The following is a 12,716-nucleotide window of genomic DNA, read 5'->3' as shown; positions in this document are numbered from 1 at the left end:
GCCTTCACTGTCTACGGCCTTGGCTGAGGTTCTGCCGAATCTGCTAACAAGGGGACCATGAATGGTGAAGGCACAGTGACTACTTGGTGTAGTATGTACCAGGCCACAGTGCCACTATTCCCACTAATACACCTGTGCATTAGTACCAGAATTCCCAATCATCCTGTATGACTGTGGTGAGATGGGCCCAGGGCCCAGCTTGCACCAACAGGCGGGTGTGGGGTTAGACTGCAGGTGTCTGGCAGGAGGGAAAAGAGTAAACACAACAGCTCTGTAGCCCTAGCCATACTGCCATTGCTGACCTGGAGACTCCCGCAACGGCATGTCAACAAAGTGTTTGTCATCAGAGAAGAGCCTGGCCAGCTGGACCTGCTTCAGGAGGTCCCCAGTGCAGTAAATGTAGCTGAGAAGAGAGAGGAAAAAAAAAAAAGTGAAATTCAGACATACCCAGGCATGTTCTAACCCAGTGGTTCTCACTTTTGTACTGGTGACCCCTTTCACATAGCAAGCCTCTGACTGCCACCCACCTTATCGATTAAAAACATGTTTTTATATATTTAACACCATTATAAATGCTGGAGGCAAAGCGGGATTTGATATGGAGGCTGACAGCTCGCGACCCCTCATGTAATAACCTTGCGACCCCCTGAGGGGTCCCGACCCCCAGTTTGAGAACCCCTGTTCCAACCCATGTGGTCCAGCCAATTCCTCAGGAAGCAACTAGCTTATTTCTGCTAGATACAACCTGCTTCATTAACTGCAGCATGATACAGGCTTGTTAGCACGGACAGCAACCCAGACATGCTGGAGCCTTAAGGCAGGGGCCAGTCCACACACACACACACCGCACCAAACTGTGTTCAACTGGAGGGGAGGGAGGGGAAAAGGGGCAAGTAACCAGTTACACAGTCAGCCAGCCAAGTCCTGTTAAACCCACTAATCTGTAGGAGTTTAAATGTGGTTCCTTAACTCTTAGGCATGGATGGTGCCTAAGAGACCATTTACACTGCAAAATCAATTATGACTTGGTCTCACCTGACAAACAGGACCAAAACATGTTATAACTATTTACAGAACCACATAACAGACCTGTAAAAGTGCCTGGCTAGAGCATGGCTCTGTGACATGGAAGGGCAGGCAATATACACCAGTCAGGCACTACCCCAGCTGTGTTTGAAGGGACACTGTCTACTTGGAACCCTATCAATGTTAATTAGGGTTTAAAGTACTTCCACGTCCTGCCTTCAACTCCCTGCCACTCTCTGGGATTGTTCTATCACATTTTCCTGTTTGTTTGTTTTAACCTATACAAACAGTACAGGAAGCTGAAAGACTTTGCGCAGAGTAATCAGACTGAAATGAGAGAGAAGATTATTATTATAGGTTGGGTTAAATTACTTTAAAACTGGCAAGTGTAAACTTCATTCAAAATAAACTTAAGAAACAATAGGGGCCTCAAATTAAAACACAGACTCGTGACACCATTCAATGTGGGTGAGGGGCTTTGCTGTGGATTGTTTGGTATAGTGGTGTGTTTCTCTTCCACACAGACACAAGAGAGACACAGAAGTAGCAGAAAGTCAGAGGCACCCTGAACAACCACTAAGAGCATGATCCTAATGTGATGATCGGGCTTACACATTTATTCTAATTGTGAGCTCAACAGTAAAAAGTATATGAAAGTTCATAAAGTGTCACATTAACCTTGAACAAATGTTTATGGGAAAAGGTATGGAAGGGGAGACTGACTGAACTAATCTAAACAAAAAGGCCTAATGATATAACTCCAGGATTGTGCTGAAATCACACCTGGTAAAAAACAGGAGATGTAGAACCAAAAATTAATCAATCAAAATTGGTGTGTTGGATATTAGCCCTACTAGTGAACAAACAATAAGGGGATAGGCTATTCCACCCATCACTCCATTTTTGAGTTCTTGAGGAAAGAATGGATGGGGCAGCCTTTCACGGCTGCCATCCCCACCCCCTTCTGGGATACTGTACCTTCTTCGTCCTAATCCTGGGGGATGTCTTGACTTGACCGGGCCAAAGAGAAGACTCTAGAGGACATCACCACCCCATCACTTCCAGCTGAATCCCAGAAAATGCCTGAGATAAAATGAGCTCAGACTTTAACAGCAACAGCAGCAGCTGTAGCCCATCTCAACTAACTGTCCTTTTGGGTAAACGAGATGTTATTACCATCTTTGATGCCATCTAAGAAACTGCCAAACAGGATTTTTCCTTCTAAAAACTTCCCAGCTAAAGGAAAAGGGAACAAGGAAATGTTGCTAAAATTAAAGCTTTACTTAATGTTGGGATTCCCGCCGAGGCCTTATCCACTAGCCTTATCCAGAACACCTCGTCCAGTTCAAGGAGAACATTTTATCCAGCTTTCTGGCATACAAAACCTTGGATTGAATCAGGACTCGTCACTAAGGTTTCTTTATTGGCATTTCATAAAGCTGTCCCTAAGGTGATCAGGCTCAGGTGTAGGGAGTGGGTTAGGGAGCATAACAACTCCAAAGTACATAATTATAAATCAGATTATATTCATATTCTAAAGCACACTGACACATGGGCATTACATTCTACATTGCATCACATACTTCACGGTTGTTTTGTGAACCAATCCCTGTAGAGATCACAAGCTGTCCACACACTATAAAGTGTGCTAGTAAGCAAAGCTGCAAGCTTATCACATACCCCTCTTGCTACTATTTCTTTATCTACTAGCTATGTATTATTTACAAGGCCATTTGTGCATTCATGCTTTGTCAACTGTTAACCTATTTCCTTACTTCTGTTTTCTTTCACTGGCCTAACCCCACCTGTGTGACCCCACTCCTCCCGACTTGACCATGCAGGCACCATGTGTGCAAGGTCACAGCAGAGGAATCAGGGCAGTATGGTTTTCAAAACAGCATCCCCTGTCCAATACATCTGATTTTGTCTCAGTACCAGATGGGTGACAAACCTTTGAAAAGCAGGGTTGTCCTGTTTAAAACCAGATGAATGGCCTGTCTGAGCATGCTCCTCACCCATCTCTTTTAAAACTCTTGGATGCAAGTTATTTGGACCTGCTCATTTAAAAATGTCCAACTTTAGTAGCTTCTGTTTAACATCTTTCAGAGATACTAGTGGAATGAAAAACATCACCTCCATATAATGAAACTATCACTATACTATCTGTCCCCCGCACCCCGCATTATAGAACAGAAATATTTAAACACCTCTGACTTTTCTACATTATTATTATTAACAATTCTACCATTTCCATCTAGTAATGGACCAACACCATTGTCAGGATTCTTTTTGTTCCTAATGTATTTTAAAGACTCCTTATTGTCCTTAACTCTGCTAGCTATAGATTCCTCTTTGTGTCCGTTTATTTCTCTTATCAGTTTTCCACAATTCCTAACTTCTGATTTCTTTTTTTACACTATCAACTTCCCTTTTCTTCCATTTGCTATATATATTTTAATAGATGCCTTCACTTTCCCTCTAAAACAGGTCAGGTTGGTTTTTTTAAACCATTATGGCCTTCTTCCTCAATTGTAGGATTGTGGCTTTTGGGGCATCTAAGGTGTTCTTAAATGATTCCCAAATATCATTCACATGCTTCTGATTAAATTCTTCCTCCCAGCTGATTTGGCTCATAATTGTTTTCAGCTTTATGAAATAGGCCCAATTAAAACACCAAGTATTCTGCTTCTGTATTATAAATGTGGTCAATTCACAAAGTTACAAATTGCAAGCTAGATTCCAGCCTACCACAGTTCTGCTTCTGCTGCTCCCTCTTCCCACAAATATGCTACCCCAGAGTGTATGACCAGCACTCTCCTCTCTTGATCCAATTCCTACAGCATCTGGGCTTGAGTTTCACCTACTCTTTTGTTCCTCAAGCTATATTTATTTTACACCCACAGAAATTATGTCAATTGTTTTCAATTTTTTAAACCCCCCCCCACCCCCGGCGCCCACACGTATTTAAACCTCATCCATTGGGGCCCAATCACTCTTTCCAAACAGGAGAGGGTAAATTAAAATGGGATGCTTGTTACCCTAGCCATAAAGATGATAAACTGATACAGTGCTTTCCATCCAAAGGCCTCAAATCACATTACAGAGGAAGTCAAGAAATAGAGAGGAAAAGTGACCAAGGGCAGAATCTAAGGGTTCCTCGTATAAGGCTCCTGACCTAGCCAATAGATCCTAACCCTTCCTGCAATGAGAACTTCTCTAACAACAAGCAGCAGGAGGAGAGAAGGACCACCCTTTTTAGCAGCTTCAAACTGGCTTTGAAACAATCCGGCAACAAAAGCTCAATAGACTATGCTAAAATTAAGCCACCTTAGCCATTCAAGATTTGAATTTCATAGCACAGGGATGCTGCAGAGTTACTGGCACAAAAGTGTAGTTTCAGTAACCAGATCTCTGCTCATTGACTCCCTATCTTATATTATTCTCACCACTGCAGTATCTGTGCACCTCACTGTCATGCATTTATCACAACACCCCTGTGAGGTATGGCAGTGCTATTATCCCCATGTCATAGCTAGGGAACTTAAGCACAGAGACTTGCCCACGGTTACAAAGGGAGCCTGGGGAAACTGAACCCAGGTCTCTGATGGCCCAGGCTAGCGCCTTATCCACTGCACCATCCTTTCCCTACTCCCTTCAGAACTCAGCCTACAGAACCCTTGCATTTACACAAAACTACTTGACACAGGTGAGTGCTATAGGATATTGAGCATTCTCCACCTGTCAATCTAGCACCTTTCAGAGTTATTTTGTATATTACTATAGTGCTTGAGGCCCAGCTGAGATTAGGGCCCCACAATGCTGGGCTCTGTACAAACAGAACTATACAACCCAGCAGAGCTAACAATCAAAACAGAGGCAGAGGGGAGCAGGGGAGGGATGGATCATGCACACCAGCAGAGGGAAGGAGAAGGGCCCCTAGGAGGGCTAGGGAGGGGAGGGGAAAGGAGTAAAGATCTTAGAAAGTGTACACACACACACACACACACACACACACCCCTTACATGTCACTCGCAACATATTCTTATTGCTTCCCAATCTTCTACCAGCACTGTGCATCTAAACAGCTATTACTTGTATAGCACAGCACAGGACACTTTATTGGCAAAATAATTAGATTATGTCCCTGCCCCAAGATCAGTCACCAGGAGACCCACCAACCCCCCATGGACCCAGGAAGTAGTTACCTCTCACAAGGAGGTGGGAGCCCATAGACCAGTTCTTGCCATCCTGGCACAGAAACAGAGATGCCAACAAAAAAGCACCAGGCTGTCACCAAAATCCTTGCAGAGCAAGCCATTTGAGAGGAGAAGAATGAAGTGTTTGCTCTTCTGCTGAATCAGTAAGTTAGTTGCACCAGATTGCACCTGTGCAAAGGTCTATGAAGCAAAGTCTGAGATAAACTGCATGCATTAAGGGGAGGCTAGCATTAGATTTCAAGAGGTGTGTCTGCTTCTACAATCCTTGGCAAAGACAATTATTTGGAACTATTTACAGTAGCTTTAACTCTCAGACACACATAGCCTGAAAACTCTGTCTTTATTGATATTAACCTACTGATAACAGTTCAAGTCTCTGGCGCAGGGTGGGGTAGCTCCAGGGGCTCTTATGGCACCATATGGCAGTAGTGCACCCCATCATGGGGTGAGGATGGGAGGAAAGGAAGAGAGTTCAGCAACAGAACATGTCCAAGTACACTGTACACTACAGAAAAGGGTCTGTGTGAAGGGACTTGTATTCCAGGCTCCAACATCAGGCACCTCATGAGGGCACAGGGAAGGCCAGAAAAGGAAAAGAGCAGGGAGGGAGGGAGGATTGACCCATGGATGGATAGGGGAAACGGAAGGAACCAGGGTAGATAAAAATCAATTATAAAAAAAAAAATCAGATTTTTTAATTTAAATTGGATTTTTTGATAAAATGCTTTTTGAGGAAAAAACTCTCAACATGGAATAGAAATGATAAATTCTAATTCTATAGTTTGAGACAATATATTCATGTAATGTTTAAGAAAACTTTTGTAAAAGAGTTCCAGTAGTTCATGGATTAGGAATCCAATCTTATGGGATTCCAGGGGCTTCTGTATAGATTATTTAGGTTAATCTTTTTATCTACTTAATGGGACTCAGTGCTCAGTCTAGAAGATACCATGAGAGATGTTTAGTTTTGCAGTTCTCAAATTGTGGATTTGTGTCTCCAGAGATAACATGCTTGTTAACAGCAAAAATGTTTTAAGATAAACAACATATAGAGGGGAGAAACAACAGACCTCAACTCTACTGTCCTTCTGAAAAATTGTGTATACAGAGTCGCTTACCTCTCTCTAAAAGTGCAAAGTTTCAAAAAGTTCAACGAATAGAAGATTGTTGGGGGCAGAATAGATCTGGACAAGGAGAAGTCTGGAGATAAATGTGAGAAGGGAGGGACAAGACCCAAGAACCTCTTAAAGCTAACTGGCAAGGTGGTTATAGAAATGTCCTAATTCTGATTCACCGAAGAACATCATGTGAAATCTTAAATAAAAGCCAGGGTCACACTGATCATTAATATCATTGTGAAATGTACATACAGATACCATATATGGAGTTATGTATATATACTGGAAATACCTTGATACCTGATCTAAGAATGCAGGCGTCACCAGCAGAGGGAGAGAAACAAGTTTTCTTTCAGACAAAAGATGTTTATCAATATCTCTGTTGGATGTAAATTAAGCATTGTAAACCAACACAATGATGTCCCTTTATATACAAACGTTTGAAGAAATGTGAAGTCAGCAGCCCACTTGAAAAACAATCCATGGGATGGTTATACCTCCCTTACCCTGCACCTAGGAAGTAAACAGGAAGTGTGTTTACAGACTCTCCTTCAACCTTGGTTGAAGATGCTGCAAAAGTCTTTGGGTGAGAAACTTATTTAGAACACAGGTTAATTAACTACTTAAGTTTAGTCTCTAGAAATCATGTAATTTGTATTTATATGTAACCTTTTGTTCCCAATATCTTTACTGTCTCCTGAATCTGTAGTCCTTGATAATAAACTTACTGTTGTTTTCACTATAAAGATATACAAGTGCTGTGATATTAAGTCAGGTGCTGATCCTAAATTGACTCACACAGGATGGTATGTACACTGTTCCATTGAGGATAGCAGACCTCGTATTTCTGAGAGTCTTCAGTGAATAAGGGCCTGGATACTGCAGTAAATACTTCAAAGGGGCTCAGGGACTGGGATGAACCTATTGTTAACCTGTAAGGCAAAGTAACGATTGGCATAGCCCAGAGGTGTGTGCTTGGGTGGCTAATAGACTAGCGGTATCAGGGAGCTGACAATCAGTTAAGCACAAGCAAATGTCCCTCATGCTAGAGCCAGGGAAGTAACAAGGTGATTCTCAAACCTGGGTACCCGAAGAACCATCAATGTTCTTCATAGCCCAGGCAACAATCGAACTAAGTCCTTTTACCACGTGGGTCTCTCGCATTTCCCCTAAGATTTTATGAATATGCAGGGCGCAACTTCACTTTGCAACAAGCTCCCCCAAGAGTCTTGTTTGTTTTAAAGATCTGAGTTTAGTGCTGATTAAAGATGCCTGCTTACCAACCCTGGAGACTGACTTTAGTATTAACCCACTCCACACAGCACGGGCAGTAAGGCAGGCTTCCACCCCATGCACTGCCAGCATGCCTCCAGCTTGACCTGGAGGAACCCCCAATAAGGGAGTTCCATCTCCTAGACCAGTGATTCCCAAACTGGGATTCGTAAACCCCTGGGGGTTTGCAAAATGTTACAGGGGGTTCTCGGGAAAAAATTCCCTAATGGTGGACAGAGCTGTCCCTAGGCAACCCGAGCAGCCTGGAGCCCCTGGACTTTCAAAAGCTAAGCAGATCAAAGCAAGCATATCTATCACACTGAAGAGATTTAAACTTCAAGACTCCTTATAAGAAATAGAAAGGGAGGTGGATATTTTTTGCTGTTTTTAAAATTAAATAGGTAGCTAGTATTGTTTTTTTAATTATTATGAAGAACGAGTTTAAGCTTTGTTGTAATGTGTGTTGTTTGCCTGGACTGCTCAAGACCTGAATGCTTGTGTAGGAGGAACTCTGAGTTGGCTTCTTAAATAACTTCATGCTATTTCACATCTGATACTCCTTGATGAAACATAGGAGCCTTGTTTTATAACAGGCTTATTCAGAGTGATACAAGCTACGAAAGTGAGATCTTGGAAGAGTGTTGCCATTTTCATAATGTAGTAAAAATACTGTAATGATAATAATAAATAGTGTGTAATAAGCATGTCAAAAATATATTTCCAAGATCACTGCTTTTATCATTTAAACTTAGGTAAAGGAGAAAATCCCTGGAAATATTCATTTTTAAGAGCGAGTTCGTGAGACACAACATTTTAGTGAAAGGGGGTCATAGATTGTTAAAGTTTGGGAACCACTGTCCTAGACCCAGCTAGGCGTTGCCCTCACAAGGGGCCAGTTAGTACAAGAGGGACAAAATAGAGACCTGTCTTCTAGCAACTTGATTGAGACCTACCAATTTGTTTCATAAAAGCTACCAAACAGCCTCAAATGGGGACAACTTTTGGTCCTTAACATCCTTACCCTGGATTTTGGCAACAAAGGCTCCAGATGGTGTGTCTGTGCCACCCCCAAACTCTCCAGCTCATTAAGTCCATCATTATTTTAAATTATCACTTTTGCCAATATCACTGGAAGATACAAATCTCCCTCCCTCCCTCTTGACATTTTCCATTTGGCAAGTAGTTATCCCTATCCTTTCCCCTCCCACCCTACATTTAGAATGGCATTTTAAGATCACTGCTGCTTCATTTTATGTCACTAACAGTCAGGAGAGATTTTACATCAGTGCTAGTTATATGAAGACAAAAGTCACTTCCCTTCTGGTCCTCCCACAAATTCTGGCAGCTACTTGTAGAGAGGGATGTGCATTTCAACAGAATGGGGAATCTTTCTTTTTAAACCTCGGCTGCACTGAGATTTTTTTTAAACTAAGAAGAATACTCTGCATCAAGCTATTCTAAGGCAGGCTGCTCCTGACAGTCCTCTTCAGAGCGATACACACCCACACATAACAGGCAGTAAAAACACAGCGACCCGTGCCTTGCAGCACTCAGGAAATGCTTGGATGCAAAGAACATCCTCTCCCCAAGCCCCTAAACTACTCCAGCAAGTTCAGCGCCCCTTTCCCTGCTGCGGACGGACTGTGGGTGTATCTACACTTCGAGCAGAGCAGTGACTGCAGCGTGCGCGAACGTGCCCAGCCCGAACAGGGTGAGGCTTTAGGGAGGTTTTTACCCACACGTGTATGTGCACAAACACTGCGGAGCTTTTGCTCTGCCTCTTGATTGCTGCCATCCCCGGGGCAGGTAAGAGAGAGAGACCGGATGGGTGCTGCCGGCTCCCCAAACGTACCGGGCCCGGCTGCAGGAGCTCTCACCCCTCAGCAGCCCATGGCCCGGCCCGGCCTCACCTCCGCTCCTCTGGGAGCTCTTCCCAGGCCTCCGGGGCGGCTCCAGGGGCTCCTCGCGGGCCGCGGGCCCGGCAGCGAGTCGGGGAGGAGCAGAGCCGCCATCTTGCCCCGGTTGCTCAGAGGCGGGCGCCTCTTCACCCCTCCCCAGCTCAGCGTCGGCTTGCGTGGCTAACGGGAGAGAACGAGCGCGCGCTCTACGTGGCGTAGTTTTGATTGGCTGGCTGCCCCTGGACGAATAACCAATCAGAGGGCGCTCATTCTCTCGAGGAGTGCTCGCGGGGACACCAGCTGCTGTGCAGCCGGGCCAGCCCTTTAGAAGCCTACTCTGCAGGCAGAACCTCCACCCTGTCCCCCTCCAACATGCTGGCTACGGCATTAGATGTCTGTCCTATAAGCCTGCCCTATGTCAGACATCAGCACCCACCTTCAGAGGAGACAAAAGTTGAGTTGCTGGGGGGTTTCTTTGGTGTTTTTTTTTTAAATTAACAGCACATCATTAAGTGGGATCAAGCCCTTTCAGGCAGTTGATATGAACAGAATATTTTTTATTCCAGATGGCCAGAAGCCTGTACCAATTTCAGAAAGCTAACACTGCCCCTAGTATAGCTGATCAAGTTTCATAATTAAGTATTGCACATTGGTAAGGTGGAGGAGCTAGTTTATGAGATAGAAAAGGTGCTGTTTTGTCAAGTGCCAAATAATTTAATCCCTAAAATTACAAAAAAAAAAGTCTTAAGAACTGTAAAAGAAGACATTACTAAAATTTGACCCAATGCCACTCCATGGAACCTCCCATGCACTATTTCAGGTACCTGAGATTCTTACCACACCTTAGGGATACTATGATCAAAGACAAGCAAGGTTATAACAATGTTTGTGTTTTTCCCTTTTCCTGTACAAGTAAGCAGTAAACATGGGTCATCTCTGTAAATCTCTGGAGAGTGATTCCTCCCTGGGTCAGGATTCTCTTCTCTTGGTAACTTAAAACCAACGTTTATTATTTCCCCCGTCTACATGTACAAGATAAAATAGTTTATAGATAAAAATAATTTGCCTAAGGGTGGGTAGATTCCATTTGGTTTATCATGGATCACAATCATTTCAAACAGGCAGAGGTAAGTGATCTTAACTAAGTCCTATGAAACTGAAATGAGTAATTCAATTACTTAGAAGCAGCCTTTTAAAAAGTTACTTGACTGAAATAACATTTCTTATAAACCCACATCACTTTCAGGACAACTCCTTAGACAAGCAAATTAATGAATATTAAATTCAAAGCAAGTCACATTAGTTCACCACAATTAGCTTACTTTTCAGGCTGAACAATCTAGTGTTAACTGAAGTTATTAGTCCTTTAAGTTACAACATACAATTTCAATACACCATTAAAATTACTACAAGAACAGTTTAATTCCTTGGGAGTGCTTCTGAAAACATCTCACCAATGATGCTGAAGTCTTGGTGGTGTCATCACATTGCAGAAACAGTACTGGAATAAGGAGTTGATTCTTCTCCATGGTGTGTGATGGCTTGTTTACCTTTTGCTTGTTTGGAGATGAAATCAACAGGAGTGTGTTGAATTAGTATCTCAATTCAGAGAGTCTTCCATAGTCTCAATGAAGGTGAAAGACCCCTCTCTTTCAGTGGCTTGGCAGGATCCAAATATCAGCTCCTGTCACTTTTACCGGCTCAACACCTTTATAGGATGGGCCTAGTAGTATCTTCAGTTCATGAATATGCAACCTGCTAACATATACACAGCAAAGTTGTAAATCTTCAACATCCTAGTCATATTGCTTGTCTCTCTGATGGAAAACAGTGCCATTTACAGTCAACTATTTAGTTCATTTGGAGATATTCATCAAGGTTTAATACCTGAATTTGTTCCAAATTGCTCCAAACCCATTTCTATTTAAAATTTGCTCTGCTTTTAAACAGTCTTTTTAAATTTAGGTAATTCTTAAACAGAGTCTAAACTTAAAATGGTCAAAGGCAGCATAGTCTAAATACTTGAATACGTGGTTCTTTTCTCGGAGGTTGGTAAGGAAGTTTAAGCACTGCCAGATACCTAATTAATATAAACATTCTATAGTCAATTAGTTTCTTGTAGTAGTAACCAGTTATAACAAGATCACTTGATTTTATATTCATACATGAATAGTGAGATGTAACAGTGCTATAAGAAAGTTATTGTATCTATATGCAAATATATAATGCAAAGTGTTTGCAAATGACCATCACAAAAGGAGTTTATACCACTTTAGGCATTTAAGGAATTAGAAAGGTTCTAACCACTGTAGTAGAAACCTGTAGAAGGAATCAACATAATTCCCATTTTTACGTATTTCCTTAACATTCAACAGACTTTAGAGTGCCTATTAAAAGAACAAAAAAACCCACACTTTTCAACTAGAGTATGTCTAGCATTCTTTGTGCAAGGTTAAAACTGAGGTGTCTTTCTGGAGAAAGGTGATAAGAGATACTTGGCCTAGCTTTTGTGGCCTTGATAAACCAGGTGCTCATATCCCTTAAAGAGGTATCCTGCTCTTTGAGAAGACACTCCTGTTGGCTATTTTACTTTTAACCAAACAGTTCCCAACACTACTAATCTACAGTAGCTTCACCTACGATTCACAATTAGAGTTCTTAACAAATGCTATCTATGCAAGGCAGTTGTCACATTTGTATTGCTAGGAAGATGTTTAAAACAAGAACTATGTACAGTATTACAGCAAAACAGAAGAGTGGTAAAGGCAAAGTGTTATTTGAAAAGATGGCACCAAAACACTGCTCTTCGGTAGCAAGGTGGACACAGCAATACCAAACTATAGAGCTTCCATATTATAATGAAAATAACTTATTTTTACAGAAGACACTAGTCAGACTCATGGACTTATTTCACGCATAGAACATTTCCAGCTAAAGAGGTAGTGTTGCCTAGTGGACAGCTCTGGTTTCTATTCCCAGATTAGCCAGTAGCCTGCTAGGTGGCCTTGAGCAAGTTACTTCACCTCTAACTGCCTTTGAAAGGGGTTTTGAAATTTACTGATAAAAGCCCTATGTAAGAACTAGGGCTTATTATACACCCTCTCTATAATTACCTCAGATAATATAATCACAGCAGAGAATATCCATTTGATAAATGCTTCAGTAAACTCAACTGTGATAAGGAT

General features: G+C 42.3%; 1 protein-coding gene across 6 annotated transcripts in view; it reads right to left on the bottom strand.

The window, feature by feature from the left end:
• Positions 1 to 6,681, bottom strand: part of TREH (trehalase) — a 33,257-nt gene extending 26,576 nt beyond the window's left edge. For 5 of the 6 annotated variants that reach the window (XR_005586696.1, XR_005586697.1, XM_039496576.1 and 2 more), the window contains exons 1-2: positions 5,232 to 5,344; positions 303 to 403 (exon numbers count right to left, since the gene is read on the bottom strand). Coding sequence is in view for 3 of the 6 variants with exons in the window: in XM_039496576.1 (XP_039352510.1) it covers positions 303 to 403; positions 5,232 to 5,344 (214 nt within the window). In the remaining 3 variants the exon portion in view is untranslated. Of the gene's footprint in view, positions 1 to 302; positions 404 to 5,231; positions 5,345 to 6,661 lie in introns of those variants that run through there. The other variant, XR_005586698.1, reaches the window with a different exon arrangement.
• Between the last annotated feature and the right edge of the window lie 6,035 nt (positions 6,682 to 12,716).

The sequence above is a fragment of the Mauremys reevesii genome, linkage group 12 (genome assembly GCF_016161935.1).
Source record: "Mauremys reevesii isolate NIE-2019 linkage group 12, ASM1616193v1, whole genome shotgun sequence".
NCBI classification, from domain to species: Eukaryota; Metazoa; Chordata; order Testudines; family Geoemydidae; genus Mauremys; species Mauremys reevesii.
This window is presented reverse-complemented; position numbering and strand designations above follow the sequence as displayed.